Source organism: Xiphophorus maculatus, chromosome 9 (assembly GCF_002775205.1).
Source record: "Xiphophorus maculatus strain JP 163 A chromosome 9, X_maculatus-5.0-male, whole genome shotgun sequence".
Taxonomy (NCBI): Eukaryota; Metazoa; Chordata; class Actinopteri; order Cyprinodontiformes; family Poeciliidae; genus Xiphophorus; species Xiphophorus maculatus.
In genome coordinates, this window is record NC_036451.1 from 27,060,957 (window position 1) to 27,086,369 (window position 25,413).

At 39.1% G+C, this 25,413-nt stretch overlaps 1 protein-coding gene across 1 annotated transcript in view; it reads right to left on the reverse strand.

Moving 5' to 3' along the window:
- Positions 1-7,561: 7,561 nt before the first annotated feature.
- Positions 7,562-25,413, reverse strand: part of tgfbr3 (transforming growth factor beta receptor 3) — a 78,302-nt gene continuing 60,450 nt past the window's right edge. Inside the window, exons 10-17 of the mRNA XM_023339494.1 lie at positions 24,839-24,994; positions 22,046-22,168; positions 21,094-21,267; positions 19,054-19,350; positions 17,870-17,987; positions 13,159-13,191; positions 12,956-13,063; positions 7,562-8,833 (exon numbers count right to left, since the gene is read on the reverse strand). Of these exons, the coding sequence (XP_023195262.1) occupies positions 8,715-8,833; positions 12,956-13,063; positions 13,159-13,191; positions 17,870-17,987; positions 19,054-19,350; positions 21,094-21,267; positions 22,046-22,168; positions 24,839-24,994 (1,128 nt within the window). The 3' untranslated portion in view covers positions 7,562-8,714. The remainder of the gene's footprint in view (positions 8,834-12,955; positions 13,064-13,158; positions 13,192-17,869; positions 17,988-19,053; positions 19,351-21,093; positions 21,268-22,045; positions 22,169-24,838; positions 24,995-25,413) is intronic.

Consider the following 25,413-nt stretch of genomic DNA (forward strand, 5'->3'; position numbering starts at 1 on the left):
ACACCTCACCCAGGGGGTTTATAATTTCAGCGCAGCTGCTAAATGAATCCTCCCCCCCACCAGGAGAACTATGCTCCCCGCACCTGATACGCACTTTTAATGCTCAATAAGTCAAACCTGAAACTTACTGAAAAACTCCAATGTGTTTTGCGATAGCAGCAATGTAGACGTCAGGCCATCCATTTAATGAGACGGCCTAGAAGGACTTCTGTGAGAAGTCCTTCTAGATGTAGTCGGATCTGAATTGTTGTTTTTGGGGAATGCTCAAATTGTGCAGATCCTTCAGCATTGATAGGGTAGGTCCGCCTGATTTCTGTGGCTAATATAAGTGAGAAATGACCACTAACATCGGCTTTGGTCACATTGTTGTCTGTTGGACATGTGTTCCCATATCTTAAAAATGCATCTACCTGTACAACAAGGAATGGAGCGCATTTTGTAGAACATCTACTTCTAGATTGTTTTTTTAAACTCACTTTTGGTGCACCTAAGTTTCCCACATAGACTTTTATTTCAATTTTCCATACTTGAATCTATACAAAGTCGATAAGTGCGCCCATGTAGCGAAAAAATGGCTAAAGTAAAAAGAAAGTCAGTCTGCCATGAGCTGGATCTGCTCCAAGCTTCTGTCATGCTGAGCCAAGCGAGTAGTCATCAGCATACATTGAGTGTTCGCGTAGTTTGAGCTAAACTAAAACTCTTAAGAATAATAATGCAACATTGAGGTTACATTTTATGAGATATAAATGAGTAATAATAGCAGGTTTGTGGGTGGACTCCTTACTGAACGTACTGAACGTAGCACCATGAGACTCTTGTTGAGGTCATTTCCCAAGCTTAGCCAAAGCAATGCCTCATCAATGTGTTGTGCATTAGCAACAGTTCTACTGGATAACATGCCACTCACAATGATGAACCAGTTTAGGAATAACAGCTGACTCAGCGCCCTCTGTCACTGGTTATACACAATGTAAAAGCCTGACTAACTATATTTTCACTCCTGATAGCCCGGTAGACTCGGTTCGATTTCTACTCTCCATACTTAACCTATAACTTAACTTACACAGTATACAAGTGAAAATCAATTACCTGAATGAACCAGAAAAAAAGTCAGGCCACATGAGGCAGGCCAGTAGTAATCAGCGTACATTCGGAAATTGCGTGGCTTGAGCTTAAAGCTGTTATTGGTATGTAATATATTAATCACTGCAACATTTATCTCAGAGCTGCAAAGAATGTGCCGATTTTAAAATCAACTCCAAAACACTTTTGCAGTATGTCTTACATGGTCTCTGTTACAAACACAGATTTCTGTGAAAATAACTACAAACTTTTATGGAAACAATGTTTAATTCAAGACATTGTTTAGGTATATATCTAAGATTTATACAAATTGAGTTGGCAGGAATTGCTGGAGCAGTTTTGAAATTCATATGATAGCATGACTCCGAGCTGTAAAGCTAATTGGCTTCAAAGGGATGCAACTTGATGGGTTATCTATGGCTGGTATGATACTGACAACTCATAGCCCTTCAACAGAGCGCTGTAAAAAAAACAACAAAAACCCAGAATTTATCCTCTTAACTCCTAATCTCTTAAAAATCATGTGATAAAATGTTACTTGGAATCTATAGAAGTAATTCCAGGTAACATTAACAGTCATTAATAGTAACAAGTAATTAACAGATATTACTGTTAATTACCTGGAATTAACAGCATTAATTCCAGGTAAATTAATCTTTAATATTAAAAGGAAAGGTAGACATCTGAGAGAAAACCTCCACTGTGACTGCACTGCTGCTATAGTTGGGTCATATTTCTTTCTATACCTTCTGTTATGTTTTAATCAGATGAGTCAAAATACAGAAAAAACAACCTTTCTACCGCAAATGTCCCAAATGTGAAAATAAACAATAACATTCACTCTTACAAGCCAGTCAGTTGTGTCAGAAAAACATTAAATTTATACATTTTATCCACTAAATGCAGCTGTGGATAAATGCTCATACAAAAAAATATTGAGTTGAACATTTTTATGTCAACCTTGTGCTCTTTTGCAGTAAAATTAACTCAGTTAGTTGCCCCATTGTGGATAAAATGTACCGTAGAACTTTCATTTTACTACATACAAATGAGTCATGATACCAGGCTCATGGGCGGACCCCTTACTGGACATAGCCACGGCCCCCAGGACCTTTGGGGGACCATGTTGAGGTCATTTTCCAAGCTTAGCCAAGGCAATGCCTCATCAATGTGTTTTGCATTAGCAACAGTTCTACAGGATAACATGCTGCTCACAATGATGAACCAGTAGGATTGAGATCTGACTCAGTGCCCACCATCATTATTTCTAGAGAACTTAAAAGCCTTACTAAGTCACTCAGTTTGGATTTTTCCTCCCACCCACAGATCCATGGTTGAAAAATGAGAACCAAACAGGGAACGCTAAAGCTAGCAGATGTTTACACTGACCAAAGCTCAGAACTGAGGAAAATAAACAACAATACATTCTGCTTCATACCTGCATCTCTGAAGGCAAGTTGCGCCTTGAAGGCGGGGCTTAGTCCTCCCAGGTGTTTCGCACAGCTGAATGGTTGCCATGGAGATTAAAAGACTTAATCTCCATGCTACCTTGCATAAAAGAAGCAAGGTAGCACTCCAGATATGTTTTTGATGAAGGAAAATCAGCATAGCATGATGTACAGCTCATTTTACGTAATACTGCCTCTTTAAAAAAGAGATGCATGGATGTAAACGTGCATATCTACCATAAACAAACCCGGGATGGTAAGTGAAGCAAAGTTACAACAGCAATGCTTAAACTAACACATTATGACCAACTACTGAAAACTAAATAAATCAGAAATATGTAGTAAATAAATACAAATGTAACTACTTTGTCACATCCACCTAAGCCGACAGACTGGGCAAGGAAATCATTAATTTGTGACATAGCTGCCAATCTGTTAGCAAGTAAAGTATTAGTTCTGTTTTCCACCTTAACCTAAGAGTGGCACAAAAAAAAAACTATAAGTTCACGTTGCGGTTTTTCAACAATAAAAACACTAAGATAAAACCAATCCCAAACTCTTTGGCCAGCAATCCAAGTCTGGTATGAACATTAGTTAAACAGTCCAGCGCCAAAGTCCTGCCAGTTTTTGTTGTTGTCTGACTCAAATGATCCAACTACCACCTCAATATGCCAGTATTCTGCTGATGAGTCATCATTTAATTCAGATGTGATGAACCAGGGAGCGAACTAAATTGGGTCATTGACGAATGACTTTGGACTCCCCTGGTTTAGATTAATGCATAAGAATGGCCCACGCAAATCCCGGCCTAAAGCCGATTCTGAATCAAGCAAGACTTTAAAAAGATGTTCCAGGAATAAATGTAAAAGAAAAAGAAATGAATAAAAATGCACTAAGGTTTCAAGTTATAATATGACAAGGTATGAGTACTTTTGCAAAACACTGTTACAAGAAGAAATTCCCTTTCTGTAAAATCCCCAAAACCTTGAAAAATAAACATCTGCAATAGATTCCAACACAAAGCTAGGAGCAGAGCTCCTGCTGGACGTTAGCTGCATTACAGGTATAAAGGTGTGATCAGGAATCTAGTCCATGCACATCTCTCTCTACTGTAGCACAACTCGCAAAAAAGTATTTCACTTTACTTAATTCATGTAATCAGGTTTATGACCTGAGGGCAAACCTAAACCAGGCGCCATAATGTCAGTGTTGGAAACCTACTTAGTCTTTTAAATTTGATCCTGTGTTTATCGCTATCGTCTAGGGTGCATACAATCAGTGACTCAATGAATTAGCAGTAGAACAACTAATTTCTGGCAAAAGTAGCCAAGGGAGGCAGAGGGGGGAGAAGCTGGAAATGAAAATAATGACATCACCTTTAAGGGAATGATGAGGTCTGTGATCATTTGTTGAAAAAAAATTCTAAATATTACTCATAAGTTGGACGAGCTCCTAATGGAAAACAGAAGAAAGGGACATGCGTGATATCACCATCGCTGGGGATGTGTCCGGAGGCGGCGGGACATTTGCCCAGGGCCGCTTCACGCCAAGGCACGCTGCTTATACAATCCCACAGGAGGGGTAATCATAGAGAAAAATGCCAGTCTGCGTGTGTGTGTGTGAAATTTCTCTCAGTGTGGAAGCCCTTACTGTCATCTAAGCCGTACATCTACACCCTCCAACCCTCATGGTCTGTATCATGTTATGAGCTCACCAGAGATGAGTCATGACTTCACGGCCACAGAGCCGAACCTAACACTTCATCAGCGCTGATCAGAGTTCTAAACTAGCTCCATATACAGTAGGGGAGTGTGTGTCCATGATGAACACAGGAAATCATCAAACAGACAGGAGTCTCATTGTAATTATTGTAAAATATTTATTGGTCATAATGAGGGTACAGGGGTCATGCATATTTACAGCGTATAAAAGGTTTTATGAACACAAAGAAAGTCAAACGATCAACTTAAACATACAAAGGCTCACAACAAAAAGGTTTGTCATAATATATATGTTTTCTGTCAGATTCATTTCAAATGACAAAGTGTGATTTAAAAAAAAGAGTCATGATCGAGCTTTAAATCTAACGGCTGCTTAACCTATAGCACATACAGGCATACAAGCTCAACATTCAAAAATCATATGAGGTAGTCAAATCACATAAAAAAATACAATCAATAGATCCATGGATTTGTGCTCTAATTACCATGTCCTCCTTACATGTTGGCAAAGATGAGTAAAAAGCATTAAACTGAACGCAGCTTTTATTGCAGGATAATTCAACATTGTTAAATGTCTTTAAGAAAATAATCCAATCTTTGATTTGATATAAAAATCCCACATTGAGGAATTTTTTTTTAATTGGATCAGTTTGTACACATTCATTGATATATTAAATATCTAACAAAGTCAGGGTAGCTTAAGCTTTTTGATCATTTGTGCTTTACGTTTTTAATTTTTTATTTTCAACTTGTGCAGAGAGAAAAAGAAATTTTCTGTTCCAACTTCAGCGAATCTCTGCCAGACAGATCAGCGAAAGCAAAGGAGGTGGTTAAGTAGAACCACTGTTACAGAGTACTATTGTCTCTGCTGCCTGGAAATGGAGCAGTTTGCATGTCATGACGGTCATGAGACTGTCATACAGCAACCATCTTCAGTCAGAGGCTTCTTTAGATTGAAAGACTGCTACTGCAGATTCTCACTGCAAAACAGCAGGAACAACTCTCTGAAGATACTTGAATGAAAAACAACAACATTTACGTTCCCTTAAGGATAGACACATTGTCTTGGAAATGAATTGAAAGACAGAACAACATGCCATTTTGGTGCTGTGTGAAGATCATCAATAAAATAGTTGCTAGGTTAAGCTTACAGATGCTGGACTATAGACAACATATCTTTAAAAAACTGCAACAAAGTTATGCTACTGAAATAAAAGATCAATTTAAGGCTTTTTTGCTCATCTTTATAAAAAAGTGCTATTATTGATGATGGGAAGCTGTGGCTTAATTTGATGCAGAATCATTTTGTACAAACTGCACATGACCCAAAGGTTACAAACCAGAGCTGGTTTCATGTTTTACTATGTGCTACTTTAGAGATGGGATGCTATGAAGTGTCTAAAAGCTGCAGTTTATATTCTTTAAAATGAACGGTGTGTCTAAAAAGCATAGCTTAATACATTTGGAGTTGTGAGTCCCGTTCTCAGTTTTAAACAGCTGGATGGGGTGTAGAACATCAGCAATGCCTGCACAGGTTATTAAAGTTTCAAACAGAACAACAAACGTGAAATATGTCTAGAAATTTGTGAAGAAAAGGCGGCTTCTAGCAACAACTTTATAGTATAAGTATTTACTAAACTGCATCTTATTCGACAGAGTGCAACACTTTTATGTATGCTTTACAAAGAATTTCCCAAACCATGTTATATAAGTAAATCCACAATTCACAGTACTTCCACACACACATCACAATAAAATTCTGTCGTAAATACATTCCAAAATATAATCTTATACACAAATATATTTATTTATAGCATCTGTAGAAAGCTGTACATAAGTTTACATTGAGAAAGGAGAAGAAAAAAACAAACAGATAAAAAGCATTGTGTCCCTCTTGCTGCTTCAGGGAAACATCTCTTCTTCTATCCCACTCTAGGCCCCCGCTTTTCCCCCTACACACACTCTTGATACTCACACACACACACCCCCACACAGAAAACATTCATAATCTTGTAAAGCGGTGGGGAGCTTACGATGTTGAAGAAAATATATGTGAAACAAAGAACTTTGGCTACAGCTTATACAACAGACTGAGTGCCAAGATTTACACAAAACCAAGTGGGATAAGGAACTCCAAACACTGACCGTCTGGTGTCTGCAAACCATGGAAAAATGCACCATGTTTTGTCTGATAAAGATTACAAACAGGGAGCGCTACTCCATTTTATCATCTGACGCCTTTCTATTCCTATGACAATGTGCTGCATGCTGAAAAGACAGACAGCAAGACCTCAGCTAGCGCAGGCTAACTGTGATCGCTGGGTTGTTCTTTAAATATGGCCGTCATTAATGCTGTCAGTCAGTCAGTCAACACTGTGGATGAGATTCTTCAGGTTATAAAAGAAGGGACTGGCACAGATAAAGCAGAAAAGAGAAGTTTGCACATGTGCTTCCCTCGAAACACATTTGCCTATTTACAATTATTCACATAAAAATACAAATCGACAGTCTGGAGCAGACGTTTTCATACGGGCATGAATGCTGACTTAATTTGGGTCTGTTAACATAAAAATATTTGATTTGAACAATTTTTTTCCACCATGGACAGATTTATAAAACATTACATGCTCAAATATGCAGCCAGAATCCTCCCAGCAGGTTGGTAATACAAAGATCTCCCTGTTAGCAAACATTTCTCCAAGCATTTGTGGCGATGTATATTTCAGACTGTTGTGTAGTTCACAGTTGAGGTTGTTTAAGATTTTAACAGATTTTAATAGTTGAAATACATAATTTAAATCCACAAATTATAAGGAAATTCATTTTAATAAGTGTATGAAAACTTCTGACCAGAACTGTACACCAACACTTCAGGAGCTATAAAAAAAGACAGCTGAGAAGAAGACTGAGACCTCTCTTGTGTCTGAAGGATAGTAATGCAAACAAGAGAATGTCTTGGCTTACAAAGTAATGGCTGGACTCAGTGGAAACTGTAATGTGAAATACTGAGTTTAAAACATTTTAAAAGGAATTTAAACTGCAGATGATAACTTTAGGTACCAATTGGTATGTATATATATATATATATATATATATACATATATATAAATTAAGATCAATTTCTCTGATTTTACTCTTTATAGGTACATGTTTGAATGGACATTGTTCATTTATTCTATGAACTACTGACAACACGTCTCCAAAATTCCAAGCAAATATTTAGTATTTATTGGCAGAAAATGAGAAATGGTCAAAATAATGAAAAAAGATGCTATGCTTTTAGACCTCAAATAATGCAAGTTCATATTCATTTAGAAACAACAATGTTAATGTTTTAACTCAGGAAGTGTTCAGAAATCAATATCTAGTGGAATAACCAGGAGGTTTCCAAAGTCATTCAGTGCAGTGTTCTCTTAATTTTTTCCAGAGCTGTATAAATCAATTTATTTTTTATCCATTTATGTTGTGATTGAAGACGATCATGTAAATGATGTGATAAAGCGCTATAGCCTGAACACAATTCTCTGGCACAATTCTCTTTCAAGTGGCCCTCCCCTTGGGGGCGCCACTTATTTCTCTATATAAATTGCATGTTATTTTTTAATAAATTGTCTTGAGAGATTATATGTATTGTGAATAACCTAAACTGAATTAAAACGCCGGGTCAGATTTTGAGGATTTCTTACAATCTACACCAATTTCCTGCTAAATAAAATTGACAGATCGATTCGATTTGATTGACACCATGAAGCCAGGCTAGTCACACACAGACACAAAACAAGTATCAGTCTTTTCCTTTAACTTCAGCAAATTAGTATGCTTAAACTCTGAAACTGTGGCCATTTTAAACTTGCACCTATTGAGCCTCTCTAATGTACTATTATCTACTGTTTACACTTTAATCCAAAATAAAGAAAAGTCTTCTTTTTTGTAAAATATGGAGCAGATCTTTCACATTGTTCTTTCACATTTGCTGGTGCTTGTTCTTCTCTCATACATTCAACACCCCCATTGTCTCTCTTTGTCAGGATAATGACAGATAAGTTCATACTGCACTTTTTTCCTCTTTCTAATAGTGGTTGTGTTGCTCCTGTGCTACTTTCTAGGTTGCGTGTGTTAAAGTAATGTGTTTACGGTCCAGCCATCAACATATCACTTCCTAACCTCTGCAAATCTTGCCGTGTTCAATCACCGATGGAGCAAAGCGACTGAATTCAAACCATTTAAGGAAAAAAAAGGCTTAACTGTGATCAGAAGAGCAGCATTTGGATTTGAAAAAAAAAAACCCATCTAAACAGAACTTTCTTTCTTTCTTTCTTGTGCAGAGATGCATCTCAGAATCATCGCAGCACATTTGTCGGTGTTTTTTTTTGTTTGTTTGTTTTCTGCGTCACGCTTTAGAAGACCAACGAACCGGTTTGCGTGAAGGCGTTGCGGCCAGTGTGCGGGGCGGCGTCCCAAGCTACGCAGTGCTGCTGCTGGAGCACGGCGTGCTCTGCGTGCTACCTATGCTGTGGGCTGCACTGCTGTTCTCCGAGACAGGCTGCGGCTTCTGAACGGGCTGCGCTCTGGCGGTCCCACCTGGATGCGGGGCAGGAGAGGGATGGGATGGGAGATGGGGAGAAGGGGCACAGGAAATCGAACAAGAGAAAATGGAACTGGTTTTAAAATCGGCCAAAAACATGACAAACTGATCTGGCTGAAAATACAAATTTTTCAAGGTATCTGGCTTATTGCTTGACAGTTCCCATAGTTTCAGTCTTCTTTTTTTATTGTCCTTTGAGATCTATTAATTCTTTCACAGGCAAAGGAACTCATATAGAGAACAAAGCATGAAATGTGTAAAGGAATCCAAGGTGAACCCTGGCCAACAGGATGAGAAGCACGTAGTCCCTAAAGATGTCCCCTGAAAGGTCCAGAGCCAAATGGTCACATCCTTTATGAACAGATTTTGAAAGAAATGTTTTGCTCTTCACATGACTTTGTGCCTTTAGTTATCTGGAACTAATTAGCTTTTATTCAGCACAAAGCAGGAGAAACAGCATAGGACCCAGTTACTGTCGTAAAAGCGTCTGGGTTATTGTTCTTTGTCTAAAAAAGCATTTCCTATCATAAACTAACTCACTCCAAAGCTTAAATGACTTATTTTGTCTGTTTACAAAAGACATCTCCATCAGACATTGAGGAGTTTTTGAAAGAAAGCCTAGTCTGTGTTTCATTTGAGTTCTGCACCAAAATATGACTGCAGTGTACTCTGCAGAGTCCCTAAAGATATACAGGAGGAGCACACCTGCTTTCCGAATTGTTCAAAATGTTAGCTGAACCAGTTTTGTAGCCTCGTTCCCATTAACTGTAGAATTGTGCAAATTGAAATTACAAAAGTAAATTTGCTTAATGGAAATACATGGCAATTTCAAAAAAACTCGTTTTTTGCTAAAGAGTTTTTGCATTAGGATAAAATGTTTTTTCAGCCTTATCGCAACATTTTTTTCACTTCATATGAGTCACGTAATCAACAGCTGGATGTTACTACTGGCAAAAATGATGAAGACGATGACAGGAAGCAGTAGGAGCATGACAGTTTGTTTTTGTTTTTTTTCAGACATTGTGCAGCTGGCTCCACCAGAGCTCTCACAGTTCAAAAAAGCTGTGTGTCATTAGAACATGGTCAAGCCATAGCTCTTCTGTAAAAGAGACTACAATTTCAACAAAACTTTTTTTTAAAAGTAGGCAGGGCTTGTTGCTTCTATGCCTGAATAAGACACCTACGCCTCCTCTGATTGGCTGATCGATGATGAGTGCTAGCAGCACCATTGTGAATATATCTCATGTAACTGCTTCTATCCGTTGCCTACATGATTTTCAACGACTTATCACATGACCAAATTTGTGAAATTAATTTAATTTCTTATTTAACAGAAACACTGCAATTGTGAAATTGTGTTTTTTCGACATCAGCAGAATAGCAACAAAGATTTGCGCACATTTGTAATGGCATACACACTTGTGGGAGCGAGTGCCTTCGTATATGACAGCTTTATGTACCTATGGGTGATATGGAAGCCCTCTCCCGCTGTCAGGCCCCACAGCTCTGCTAATGATTAGAAAGAGAGGGCTGGCTGCCAGCAGAACTTCACTCACAGGACCGACCAGAGCCCCGCAAAAACAAAGGGATTCACCTCAGCTGTTGGAGGAAACTAGAATTCCCAAGTCTGATATTATCTCTATAGATGGGAGAGATAAAGGAACATTCTTTTTGTTACAAAAATACTCTGTGCGTGCGTAAAAACCCCTAGGTGCAGCGCTTGCAACAGATGTCTGCTCAGGGACATTTGGCCTTTACTCTTTAGGTGTAGACATTATTTCTATAAGGATGAGAAAGCCCCCAGTTCCTGTGCAGGGTAAACCCAAGAAGGAAAGAAGCCTATAGCTGCAGTGTGTAACTTTTATAAATATGAGTTTTTTTTCCATATTTGTTAAAACTGTCACTATGTCCCAGCTGTATAATATGAGGGGGAAAAATGAAGCTCTTCTGCCTGTGGTCCTACTGTCATCTGCAGAAGTGCACCACTCCCAGTCAGAAACAACCAATCAGAGCCAGGAGGAAACATGTTGCTTTTACTGTTTGAGTTCTTTTGATCTTCTAATCGCGTCAAACTAAAAATGTATGTTTTCCAGGTGAGGCCTTAAAATACATCCAAATATGTGCCTAACATCTCAGATCAACCTATTGGAAGTTTCCAAAGCTATGACATTATCATTTGAGCTTTTCCTCAATGTCTAAAGAGATTAATCTGATTCTAAAGACAATAATAAATACATCTCTGACATATTCTGTCATTATTGTGGCATTTCACAAACAGAAAATTAGCAATTCTAGCTGACCTAGCAACAGAAGGCTGGTCTGATTTAACATGAGACGGTGAGAAAAAACGTATATGTCTCTTAATTCGGTGCATGTAAACTTCTGGTGTCAACTATAACTCCACAATCCACTCATTACACAGGATTAGATAGTCAGCTGAAAAGGCTGCAGCAAAACAAAAACAACCTTAAAAAATGTGACGTGTTGATTTTGGAATCTTACTGTAACTTTAGGAAGTTTTGTGTTTAATATTTTGTCTGTTTATCTGTTGCTTGGATCACATTTCTCCACAATGTATTTTCAGTAAAAAACACTGAAAATTGTATCAAGCATTTTTCTTTAGTTTTAGCATTTTAACAGCCCTAAGCTTTATCATGACGTGTAAATCTTCTCTGTATCATATACTATGAACTTCTCTCAAAACAGTGAAACTATTGAAGGTTTTCAGCTGTGCTGTTTTTAGACCAGCTAAACAGAGGAGGATTTCATTTTTCCACAGAAGAAGAAAGTTTAGGCCTGGCTCACTGTAAACTGCACGTGTCGACATAATGAGCAGAATTCCAGATATTATGATGGAATGTGGCTTCACTTTAAAGCAGTTACGCTTCTATTTTGCTGAACAGAGACTGTTCAGTAATGGTCATGTCTTCATAAATGACATGACCATCATAACCGTCAGTAAATAAAAGGGGAAAAAATGACTTTTAAAGGGCTGCCTGAATGCTGCTGGAACAAATCCAAAGTATTTTCATGCCTCATCACTCTGAACGCTGGTTGAAAATACACTCAGAACGTGATATTTTTGGTTGTTGTTTAGGGGATCTACGTTCTTGGGGTTAACGGCAAACACTGCCATATAAGGTCATCTGTAGCTGACACAGTTAACACACCCATCCAAAAGTGGTCTATTTTCATAACATCAACCGAAACATACCTTTAACTCTGAATCTTTTCATATCATCTATCTTTAGACCTGCTGTGTGTGTGGGCGTGCACGCGTCTTGATTTTTTACCCGGAATACACTATCTCTGGAAAAGCAGACCTGTTGTGTTCTTTTGTTGGTCACTCACTTGTAAATACATAAAGCAGAAAAGAAGAGTGTTCCTATAGAAAAGCCAAGAGAAATATTTGGAGAATGATAAGGGCGCTCAGTTTGTTACAGGGGATGGTTACTGTGGCAACAAATCCTCCTCGGAAATGTAATGGAGTATGGTGACTACGAGTTCTTTAACTGTAATCCTTCTGATAGTGGTTTGGATCTGGCCAACTAATGCAGTCATTTTACACTAAGTGAGCTCTTTCCAGAATGCACATGCAAACCTCCAAACAGTTTCACTGAAGAACTGCCACATTCCTGCAGGTCAGTGGCCCATTGGATCAGCGCTGAGACGCTGAGCTCTGTGCAGCGCTGAACTCGGAGGGCTTCCTCTCAGGGGTCGGAAAGGGTCAGCGGGCTGGGGACGACGGGGAAAGTCTTGGCATCTAATAGACAGATTGTGTGTCTCTTCCTGTGAGCGCCCACTAAACCCAGCGAGGGGGATTTCCAGCTTGTCTCCAGCCATTGTGCTGTGAACATTTGCTGACCGCCTGCGGCCCCCCGAAAACATTCAAAGGGAGGAAAGAAGGGAGCTCTCGCTGCTGACCAACAGGATATATTTACAGTGAAGGAGTCAATATGTTATTGTGAGGCGCCCTCTATCAGCTACAGGATGTTTGGTTATCGCAGCGGCACGCTGGGACATTCCTCTGCTTCTTATCTTTTTTCATTAAAGCTTCGAGGTGGGTAGGGTTGGGTCGGGTCGAGTGGGAGTGGCGGGGCGGTAGGTGAGGGACCTACCTGTGTGTGTGTAGATAAACCACAGGGCCCCAGTCAGCAGAGCCCCAATAACAAAGGCGGCGAAGGCGATCAATACCACTGTGGTGGTGTCCAAGAGAAACATCTCAGCTGGAACATGAAACAGTTTATTTAGTTAACACATGAAAATAATGGAAAACACAGGAAAAAAATCAACAACAAAGAAAAAAGTTAGCTTTTTTTACCTTCTTTAGGTTCTAGTTTCTTTGGAGGATGACCTGCAACAGAACACATCGACAATGAAAACTTAAAATGCTTCCTCACATTGATACAACTGCACAGTATCAAGCTAAAAATATGAAGATATCAAATGTAATATGAGTCAGTAGGTCTGTTTCCATTCACCATATAGTTGTGAAATTTGAGATTGCAAAAATAAATTTGCTGAATGGAAACACGGTAATTTTGAAAAGAACTCGTTTTTCTATTAAAAAGCTTGGCACTGGGATTAGGTGTTTTTTTGAAGTAAAACTTTATCAAAACAACTACAAACAAGTGTGGCAATTCACAATACTGTAAATCTATAGAGGGGGTATATAGTATTTTAAGATTAAGATTAACATCCATTAGTGGGCAATTCCATTAACATTTCCTACAGGTTTCAAAATATTTGGATTAGAATTGGAATTCAGATTTTAAAAAATAGTAAAAACTGGGGATGATCTTAGCATGCTATTTATGAATAAAGAATTTTGCCAGACAAAATATCAGAGATGAGGTGGTTTTTTTCAAAAATTGGCTTTTTCATAAATCTGCAAAGAAAACACTTTTTTCGCATCACACCAGTCACATGGTCAACAATTGGATGTTGCCACTGGCGCAAACCATGAAGAAAAGACAACAGGAAGTAATAAGAGGATGATGATGCTGCATGGTTTTTAATGACTCTTTGCGTGAACAAACGTATTCATGTATGATTTTAATTGTGTTTTTTATTTAATGGATACGCCATATTTGCGACATTTTTTCTTTTTCAACAGCACATGTTAGCAGAATAACAACTGTTCCGTGCACGCTTACAATGGAAACATGGCTGTGTCAGCCTCATGCCACAGAAACAGCAGATTACAGATACTCTCTTGTGCTGATAAGCAATCCACTGAAGAATGCGATGCAGAAACCTGAAGCAGGAAAAATCTGGAGAGCACATCTACGTAAGAGGTGAGAGTGTCCCCTCACAGATGGACCTATTGAGTCCACTAGGTTCTGCTTAGCCATTTGTTGCAAACCCATCTGGAAGCCTTTCAAAAGTGAAATTAGCTGTAATGATGTCTTAACTAACAGAACAAAGATGCTTGTGTGCTGCAGAGAGGCAGAGCTGGTAGGTGGCCAGCTCTCCTTCACAATGGCTGCTATTCCTGGAAGGAGCGTTCGGCTCACATAATGGATGGTGACAGGTCATCTGAGAAGCGTTTAATAACAGAGGAGATGACGGCCCGCCACCCCATCCCTTTCCCCCACCTCTCCACGTTATCTGACCCAGGCGACTTGCTATGCTAAGAATGCTCAGGAAGGCCGGTAACACTTCCACCAAACTGAGGATGACATAACAGGAAGAGTAAGTCTTAAACTTCAAATTTGTCACTGCACTGGAAAAGATTATCACTTTGTGTTGCATCTGACATTTTTGCCAGAAGATAAAATGTATAAGTCATGGTTTTGTCCTAATTTATTTAGTTTATCCTTGAATTGTGGTCTAGGGGGTGGAGGGCCATGAATGGCCTCCACTTTGAACATTTATTTCTATAATTTCTGGGCCAATTTATGAGCCAACAAAATTTATCATGACAGGCCTAGTGGCAGCATCATTCTGTGGGGATGCTTTTCTTTAGCAAGGACAGAAGAATAAAACAGGGGTTCTTTTGGAAGACAGATGGAGATAATTTCAGGTCAGATTCCTGGAGTTTAGGTTCACATTCTAGCAGGACAACGATCCAGCAAATACAGCTAGAGCTTCAGAGGCATTAGAATGACTTACTTGTCTAACTTATAGTTTCAGCTGTAGTTGCTTAATTTTGTTTGTTAATGAACTATCTATGTCACTATTCATACTAAAGCATTTTTTTAGCTGCAGTCATACAATTGATGAAGTATATTTAAGGAATTTCACTGGTTTCCAATTTACTAAGTATTTAGTAATTTAAATTTGTAGCACTAAACTTTTTAAGAAAACATTAGTTTTAATTTTTAGAGTGGACCCTGCAGGTGCAATTGCACCAATTAAAAAGTTTTAAACTAAAAACACACAGCGCACTTTCCAAACTTTACCTGCCAAAACGCTTAAAAACATTATCCTTTGAATTTTCACGTGTGCAACGACAACATGTGAAACTGTTAAGGCGTCATGAATACTTCTGCAGAGCACTGTTATGAAGCTGAGGACCCACTAAGCCTTCTCACACAGTGTCCTGAAGAATGTTGTGGATAACCATGCTGGATGTCTTCCCGGCAGGCCGTGTTTGCTGCTTTAAAAGAATCAGATATGATCAGATATGAGAGTGTGGTCAGCGTTGGAACAGCACTGGTATCTCAGCAAACGTCATTTGTTTATGTTAGAGCTCTTGCCATGGAGTGAGCAGCTTCCCGCATAACGACTTAGTTTGGTTCAACCCTGAACTTTCCTCAACCCTGAAGACACGATCACAGAGGTCACACCGCCAAGACTCCCTGATACAGACGATTCCAGATTAGATGCAGCCGAATTTCACAAGATTACCATATAACACAACTTCACACTATCACCTTTTTCCTAATCCAGCTGTGAACATTCTGTGGAAAAATTCTGGATTTAAGCACTGAAATACAGATTAAGTCTTAACATTTGTTTCATATTATTTTATGGTAATTCTGTCAATAAGGTAGGCAATTTGACTTTTGGAGGTTTAATAAAGCAGTCAAAACTGGAGTAGGCTTTAAGTTGAGGTGTTATTGCTCATATTTCTATCAGAAATCTGTCGATTACAGAGATAAATCACAACAACAAATAGCAGAATGTATCTCAGTTCTACAGTTTTTTGTGAGATAGGATATAATTTTTATAAATGCCCATCTTCAGGTTTTAATTTTTTAGTAAATTTATATGGAACATCAGAAAAAAATACATAGAGTAGATACATTCCAAAAATGGCAGCAAATCTACAAACAAAATGGCTGCAAAGGATTTTGTTGCACTGTTGCAACGGCTCTGTTATAATTAAGAACTCAACCTGACTGACTGAAGAGTTGTGATGGGTAAAACCTCAATGAGCAATAATAACGTTGGAGAGAGGAGTGGGTCAAAACTCTTCATAAAGACTGATAATATAATACAAACTATGATTTACTTAAGTTACTTGTTATTTTTTCCTACACAGTGCCTCTTTATTTCGGCTTAGCTGTTTTTCTTTTACATAAAGTCACAATATTGTATGTCATATGTTTGTTGCCTGGGGCTACATTTACATAAATCTACCACACACTGATAATTTACTGATGCTGTAAAGCAGTAAATCTAACTTTCACTGGAGGGATTTGAAGTCATTTTCTTCTTCTCCTTCCTTTCCTTGGTAAACCCAAGACAACGTTTGGTCTGCCATAACAGCACAGAAGATCTGTTGGCATTAGAAAACATGGCGTTTGAAACAGAATCCATTTGCAGTGTTTACAGTGGGTTTGTTTGCTTACCGTATTCTTATGAAAACTGAGCCCTCTCCATGTTAGTGAGCAGCGCAAACTAAGTAGATGAAGTCAATGATAACTGAGACTTCAAACTGATTACACGTTTGCCCAGTTCTAAGATCCAAAGTATAATGAGAACCATTTCTGCCCTGAATTATCCCAAACAACTCTGACTCTGGATTTTTTTTAAAGCTGAGATCCATTACATTACTATTTTAGAGTTCCAGAAACACCAACATAGTTCATAAGGAACATGCAACAGCGTGCGAAGCTTTGATATTTTACAGCCAATTTCTCTTTTTTTAATGGATGTTAACACAGTGAGACAATCCTCCATAATAATCCCACCCAGTTGACCACCCCTGAGGGATCAGGGTATCACTGTGCTGCCGAGCTCACAGAAACAATAACCTGATTTTATCCACAACAGCTCTAAATTGGCTAATATCTGCCAAGATGACATACAGTTCTCCCTAATGGAAATGATGCAAGCAATTTCATATCATGAGTGAACGATGATGACTCATTCTCACTGCAGTTCTCATGTAATCGAAGAAGGGACGCCGATTTAGAAATCCCCAACAATTCACCGAAGAACGCCTGACATCAACCCGTCTGAGCTTAGGTCATAAATGCAACAGTCTAATTAGAGTTAAGTCATGAACCCACCTCCCGCGAGCGCCTGCCTTGCTAGGCCACGACTCAAAAGGTGCTGCGAGTGGATGGACGAGCGAATGTGCAGGCCGTGACCGAGGGGCCTTCAGTCTTTGGCTGGCTTCCCAACGTCAACGAGAAGACCACCAACCCCCTTCCTCCCCCCGTTCTGATGGAAAAGGGAGGCCACAGAGAAGGGCCAAAGTGAAAACAACTGGTGCTCAGTGCTGCATGACTCCTGTTTTTCCACATTTTCCTCTTCTTGGTCTGATCCAGGAGGCCAGAACCGGAGCTCACTCCTCTTTGCTGAAGTCAACTCTGTGGTAGGATGTATTCACTGCCAAAAGCACGAGCTTGCGTACAGCCATCAGCGTAACCCGAGGCACGTGCACAACCGTCACGTGTCTATACAGGGTTACATGTAAGCCACACATACACACGCTTCGGAGTTAATGATTACCAGATGTGTAGTATAATGTGTTTTGATCTAACCTTTCTATGGCACCATTAGAACAGGTGTTTGAATCTGTCTAGCTGTTATTTTCTTGTAACACCTTTCGTAATTGTGTCCTTCATCACACTAACCTTGAGACTCACTGTTATCAACCACTGCCATCGGCTTCATCAAAAACTTTTTGTTGCTCATTAATGCAAAGATTGTCTCCCCAGTCAGAGAAGTACAGTTGTTTCTGGGGTCCAGGCACTGTACAGACAAAATGAGAAGATAATAGACATTTGAGAAAGCAAAATTTACAACACATGTGGATACTTGACCTTACAAAAAAATAATAACATAGTAGAAGACAGTACTTGCAAAAGAAAGTATTATCTTAACCACTGTTTCCCAACCCTGAATGAATAGTATGTGAAAGTGCTGCCAAGTCACACAAACAATTTTTTTTTTCAATCTGGAAGTTGCTACTTTGAGGAAAGAACTAATTTACTATCTATTTTCTAGAGGTGCACCGATTGCAGTTTCCTGTCCTATCACCGATCTTTAACAACCTGCTGATAACAATTTTGGAAAAGCATGGGGACCGTGACTGATTTTGCATTTTAGAAGCGGTAGATAAGATTAGTAGATAAGATCTGTTTGTCATGTAGACATCGGCCAATCAAAGATTTTCTAAAATTAAGGAAATGAGGTTGATTTATTGGTGCACCCCTATGATTTTCATTATTACAGTGGTGTTAAAGATGAAATCAGTAGATGAACAATGATATAAGAATCTATTTAAAAGAGAAATTTATTTTTTAAGGCAGTGAAAGAGCAAAGGAGGCCAAACACTTTGTAGCAAAGTAGCTTTTGTCCTTCTGAGTATGCTGGATTTGGAAATGTGGGTTGCCTTTTGGTAGTGTTGGAAAGGCAGAATAATGTCTCCCCAGTCTTTCCAACTGGGGAGACATGTTAGCTGCATCAACTGCTAATACATGGTGCTTTAGACAGTTTCAAACCTCCCTTTTGTTTTTTAAAAAAGAAGTTGGAATAGGTCAAAATCAGTAACAGAAAAACTGCCTATGTTGTTTTGCTCTTTGATACCTGACATGTTGGTATCTAACATGTCAGGTATACATTAGAGCTTTCAATACATTAGAGCATTGAAAGCTCTGATGTAAGCTTTCAATGCTTACATTAGATCTGAGTTGATCTAATGTAAAATAGTCAATGGTAATATGAATAAACGAACTGCTAATTTTGCATGGCTCTAGAGAGAACAACTCATCAGACATGAGTAGAAACAAAGGTCAGAAGAGGATTTCATGCATACCTGTGGTAGTTCCTGGTTCCTTGGAGAATCCTCTGAGCACAGAGACATCTCACAGTGCAGAAAAATAACTGGTGAGTTCAACATTTTGGAGTTGAAGGTGAAGCTAAAAGATTCCCCCATCTTTCCAGAAAAAAACAAGTGCCTCTGAAGGTTCTGGATCCATTTAAGTGAGTTATCCTCGGCACAGACTGTCTCAATAAGCTTGTAGTCAGAGGGCACTGTGGGGCTGGAGTTGGGGGAGATGAAACATGAGATGATAGTGAGTCCAATGTCCGGGTCCAATGCTTTTGACGTGATCTGGAGCACATAAGAGACAAAAGAAAAGGTTTTGAGCCAAATATACACATATAGTAATATAATTTACTCATTTCTCTTTGCCGTTAGAAGCATCTTCAAGAAATAATCTTGATGAATTTGTTAAAAGCACCTGTTTGCAGAACTGAGTAAAAATGGAATGTAGCTTTGACTTGTGTCATATTTATTTGCACACAGATTGTTGAAAGAAAATTCAGTCTTGCACTTTGTTTTCAAAGTAGTATCATGGATGGATTTTGCATTCATCCAAAAAGAAGTTGGAATCGGTCAACTTCAACAAGGGTTTTCTTACACCCTTGTCCTTTTAGGGTCGGGAAGGGTGCTGGTGCCTTTCTCTAGCTGTCAATGGGGGAGAGGCAGGGTACACCCTGGACAGGTCACCCGTCCATCGCAGAGACAGATGTTCAGAGACAGACCAGACAAACAACCATACACACACACACACACACACACCCACACACACACACACCTGAGGAGAATTTAGAGAGACCAATTAACCTAACAGTCATGTTTTTGGACTATGGGAAGAAGCCGGAGTACCCAGAGAGAACCCACCATGCACAGGGAGAACATGCAAACTCCTTGCAGAACGACTCCGGGCCGGGAATCGAACCCAGGACCTTCTTGCTGCAACAGTGCTATCCACTGTGCCACTGTACAGTACCATTTTAAATCCAATTCCATTGTATTTTCTTCTGTTTATTAATGATGTAAAATATTATATGCAGTAGGAAAATTTGTCTTTTGAACTAATAAGTACCGATGTTGATCATGAACAATTGGCTTGTTCTCACTTTGTCCCTCCATAAATGGAAGTTTCACATGACAGTTAGATATGATTTAAAATGCTTTCTGATGCTAAACCATCAAAAGAGGGTGTTTTTTATCTGTACATTACATATTTAGGTAGATTCTTTTGTGGGAACATTAGCAACTGTTTGTGCTTGTTAGCACACAAAACGGGAATGCTTTCAAGCAATAATTTCAGAAAGTTACTATATTTACTAAGGTGATTACTGCCAGTGATTTCCAGTTTTCTTGTTTCTTTATTTTACTGAGTGGCTTTAAGTTTTGCTGAATGTAGAATATCTTTGCACTACATCATGTTTTGCCATTCTTCTGAAGTTGCTTTGCCAAATGTTAAATGTTTTTTTGTGATTCTTATGCCATGAAATCTAAAAGTTTTTACCATAACTGCATTGAATTTCCACAGTGGGTAACAAAGTGTTCTTAGAAAACATAAGTTACTCTGTGATTATTACTGAAGCTAACTGTGTGGAGTTTCTGGCTTTCGCCTGAGGTCAGGTCTCAGCACAGTGTGAGCTCTAGAGGAAGGTTCAGCCATAGAATAGACAGGCAACACTTTGTCCTCTCTGCCAGTGAAGAGTCTCCTTCTGACAGCATCATAAATCATTATTTCAAAGGACCTTTAGACCATGAGCCGTCGCTATATATTAGGACCAAAATTAATGCTTCTAATCAAATATGTTAACGTAGACAGGCAGGATAACAAAACATGCAGAGAGGGAATTAAATAAATGTGGGGTGCTCAAAGTAAGCTGAGCATCTTGGCCCCCACAAGACAAAACAGAATCATGCATTGTTGATGCCACTCAAGGAGATCAAAGAGAGCATACAGAAAGGTCACACAGCATGTTTCGCTCAAAAAATGATTCAATTTTAAGAAAAGAAAATAAACAGTGGGATCTGAATGCAAAGCATTACCTGCACAAACACTTCCATTTGGTCAGAAACTGTGAAGACGCCCTGCTGTGGAGGATCGTTGAAGGACTCAGTTTTGTACAGCTCCATCTCAAAACGTATGCTGTTAACTGGCTGTCTGCTCAGATCAGGTTTAGGCTTTGAGATTTCCTTATATTTTCTGTATGTGCAGTTGAACTAGAAAAAGAACAAAATACAAAAAATAACAATTAGGAAGGACCAGACATTAAACTGCATCAATGTTTGTGTCTGTTAGAGAACATTAGAGAACAGATTAATAAAGGTCAAAAAACACAGCAGACAGGTTAGGGAGAACATGGTGGAGAAATTGTTTTACACAGCCTGTAAACATGGCTAGGGGATTCAGTTGACATAGTAAATATAGGCTGTCCACCTACTAAATCTGGCCTTTATGGAGGAGTAATAAAAAAAAAAACAGGTTGAAAGAAAACTATAAGACAGTCCATAAGGCAAGCAGTCAAATGAGACTACCCCTAAACTTTTTGGCTGATGAAAAAAACAGAATAAATGGCAGAAAATTAACACTGTACTTCAACCTGAACACCCCACTCTCACTGCTAAACATTGGGGAGGAAGCATCAGCTTGTAAGGATGCTTTAATCAGCAGGGAAACTGAAACTGGTCGGAGTTGTTGGAAGAGGTATGAGATAACACAAACAATGGCAAGGAATTGAGAAATGGAATAATGAGATAAAGGAAAATATATTGGTTGAGATTTTATGGAGACATTTCAAAATGGAAAAGTCAGATTAGGGTTATTCATGGATATCATGGAAAGATGGGGAGTCTGCTTTGGCCAAGTAAGTTTTGCAGCCACCAAGGGGCTCTGAGACATAAAATTTCCTCCAACTGTCCACTCAACTGTACTTTGACATTTCAGTTTGATTGCAGCTGCTGAGGAGAACAGCTCTCGCAGAAAAATGCTCTGACTTACGTCTATGGAAGGAGCTGGTGGATTTGGTTCAGCCTGTGTCCTCCCTGCATCTTCTCCAAGTCTGGGGAACCAGGTGGAGACCGGATCGTCATCAGCCTGCACCTCGTCTGAAATCACCGTCACCTATAGTCCGCAGAGAAAACAATTACTTTACATTCACACAAACTATTTTCAGACCTGACGAGCTCCAATCTGTGAAAGTTGCCTAATTTTAGCAAAGTTTTCAACACTTTGGATAGGAGTCAGCTTAATATTACTTCGTAAATTGTGAAAACACAGTAGGTGCAGCCCTAAAAAAGAGAAAAGAACATATTTACAATATCTCAGAGAAAGAGGTCACAGATAAAGCATGCTGCTCTAAAAGAATGTGATTTAATGATGAGAAAACAAAATCGGTTATACAAATGAGGATGCCTTGATGTCTGGACCAAATATTTGTTGACCCAGCATTGGAGCCGTCAAAGAATTAAGTCAACACACAAAAGAAGATACAATTACTATAACTGATTATCTCTGATATGTGGGGACCCCGGCAATGAAAATGAATGTCTTTTGAGCACAAGTCAGAGATGGCTCCAGCGCTAATGCACTGACACAAAGGATGACCTTGGACAAACGCCCAGGTTTTCAATCTGTGACAGACAGAAGAAAGTGTTGTTCCAAATTTCCCCTCACAAAAAGATTTCAAAAGGCCAGAGAGGAAGTGATTCATCCTGACTTGTTAGAACAAATGCGCTGAATGAATGCATTCCCTTATAATGATGATAACTAGGAATGTCAGGCGTGAACAATGATTAAAAAAAAGAAAAGGAAAAAAAAGAGAAACAGTTCAACATTATATAAAACTTTTAATTAATCAAATTCTACTTCCAAAATGTGAAGGATTATCCCTCCTCAGCTGTTTGTATAATGTGTTTAGATGAACCATTTGTAGAGTCTCGACATGAGCCGTTCTTATCAAGTCACATTAGGGAGCATAGCTCTTCAAAATCTGAATACACAGCTATTTAATCTGTTTAGTTACATATTTATATATATGATTACACCCTTTACTAGATTGATAAAGTAAGCATTGTGTAGTAAGTAAACAGTGGATTTTGGCACCACTGCTGCTCATTACATGGCTCTCGCTGTCAGAGTTCCGGTGTGAGATCGTGTGCATGAGAGTGTGAGTGCGAGTGTTGCATCTTCTTTCAGCGAGGATCTTCGTGAGGAGTCTGTGGAGCCTGCGCAGGTGAAGCTGATCTGTCTCATCAGCGTGCTGGAATATAGGAGCGGCAGAACCCTTCAGTCTTCGCTAGATGGTTAACGCATACCGGTAGTCACTCTGGCCTCACCTGTTGATCTTGTTTCTAGAACTTTGTTGTGCAACTCGTAGCGACTAGCTCTCTGTGTCCTGTTCGTTTGTTTAAAGAATTTTTTGTCTTCTCTTTTCAAGAACTTGCCGAGAATACCTGCCTGCCTGCTCCGCCGTTTCCACCGACCCCCTCTCGCTCCAACCACCCGCGATTCCGCCTCGCACCCGCCCTAGGCACCGTAGCACACCCTGGCACCGAACCCCCACGCTCTGAAAGATCCACGCCAAATGTAAGAAAGTTCCTGATTCTTCCTCCACATTCTCTCACTCCGAGCCCATTATAATTCAGCTCTCGTTTCAGGCCACATGGTCGGGCGACCCTAGCCCTCCTGCCGAAGTCCAGAGAACAGAATATAATTTGTCCTGTTGTAAATAAATCACTTACCTTTTCCATCCAGCGTGTGGTTTCTGCATGTGGGTCCGCAAACTAAATCAAACCATGACACTCGCCAAGAAGATGTAACAACCAATCCCAGCACATCAAATGAAAAAAAAGGCTTGTTATATTAAGGCTCCTAGCAAATCTCATCAGTACCTGCTATTTGTTATTTAAAGAGAAGGCAATACATTTCACTAGGGATATGCCGATCCACTTTTTTCACTTCTGATATCGATACAGATATCAGAGGTTTAGTATATTATTTGATACAATCTGATACTGTACAAACTCTGCAGAATTGACTTAAAAGATTTCTTTTTTTGAACACAGACATTAATGCACTGAATAACAAATTTAGTTGATAACTCTGTGCCAGTACAGCACAGTCAAATACACCAATGGCTACGTACACAAGCTCGGTCAAACATGTAAAAACAACACAACTTTCATTTGTTAAGTCAGTGCAATTAGTGACTTTAACAGCCAATGTAAAACAAATAAATCTGGCAAAAGCAATAGTTTGACTACCTTGGTCAAACATGTAAAAAATAAACTGCAACAAACCTTATTTTAAATGGCTCATAAAGTACAATTAGGAATTCTATACATAGTGTAAAATAAATAATAAAGCATGATGCCGCTCAGTGAACAAAGCATAGAATTAGACAAAGTAGATCTACCCTTATAGATCAAGTACATTGTCACCAATACCGAATATAGAATTTTTTCCAATCTCAGGACCGGTACAGATTGGTGCATCTCTAGAGGAAGTAGAGGAGCTGGTGACCCAGCAATAATCTTCCAGCCACTCTAGGTGTGCTTTGATTTTGGTCCCCGTCTGATTGAGTTATTTACTTCAGGTAAGATACAAACAGCTTTTAACTGTATAACAGAAAGTCACTTACATTTTTTGAAATATCTGTTTAAGTAACAGCACAAGCAATATCTAATAAAGACTTAGTTAAATTAGTATGAAGTCAGTACAGGTCATTTAAATAATATGCATTCCCCATTTTTAGGCCTTTCCTTAAGAAAAAGAGACATAATATATACTCACAGAGTTGATATGAAGGACCTCTGGGCTATTATACATAGGAAACACAATGGTGCCACATCCAGTCGGAGATGTCTCCAGTGTGTAGTGGGTTGCATTGACTTTTGCTTTGCATTCTGGGTTTTTCAGCATGAGGCTGGCATTAGCATATCCTTTCGCCTGGGAAACATTCAAACACAGCAACACTGGATAAAAATCAAGTACAGTATGCCTTTATGAAGTCAATTTCAGAATTGTAAAAGTAAAAAGCAGGATAAAAATGCTAAAGTGGTGGTTGCGTAATGGAGCTCTCAGGAATAAACAAATCCCACAAGGTGGTCTGGCTCCAGCTATTAATTACAGAGAATGCCAGTTTCCATTCTGTGATGTGGACTGACTGAGCTGTACCCACGTTTCAGCGCCAAATGTTTGCTACAGCACCGCGTGGCTCAGTGTAAGTCTATGTGGAAACAGTTTGCTTCATTACAATTTAATATTTCACTTCTTTGTGAACAAAACACTCTTTCACATTGTTTTTGCACAGCAGAAGAAACACTGAAGCAGACAACGGCTAATGCTGATGCACAGACATGTCACAC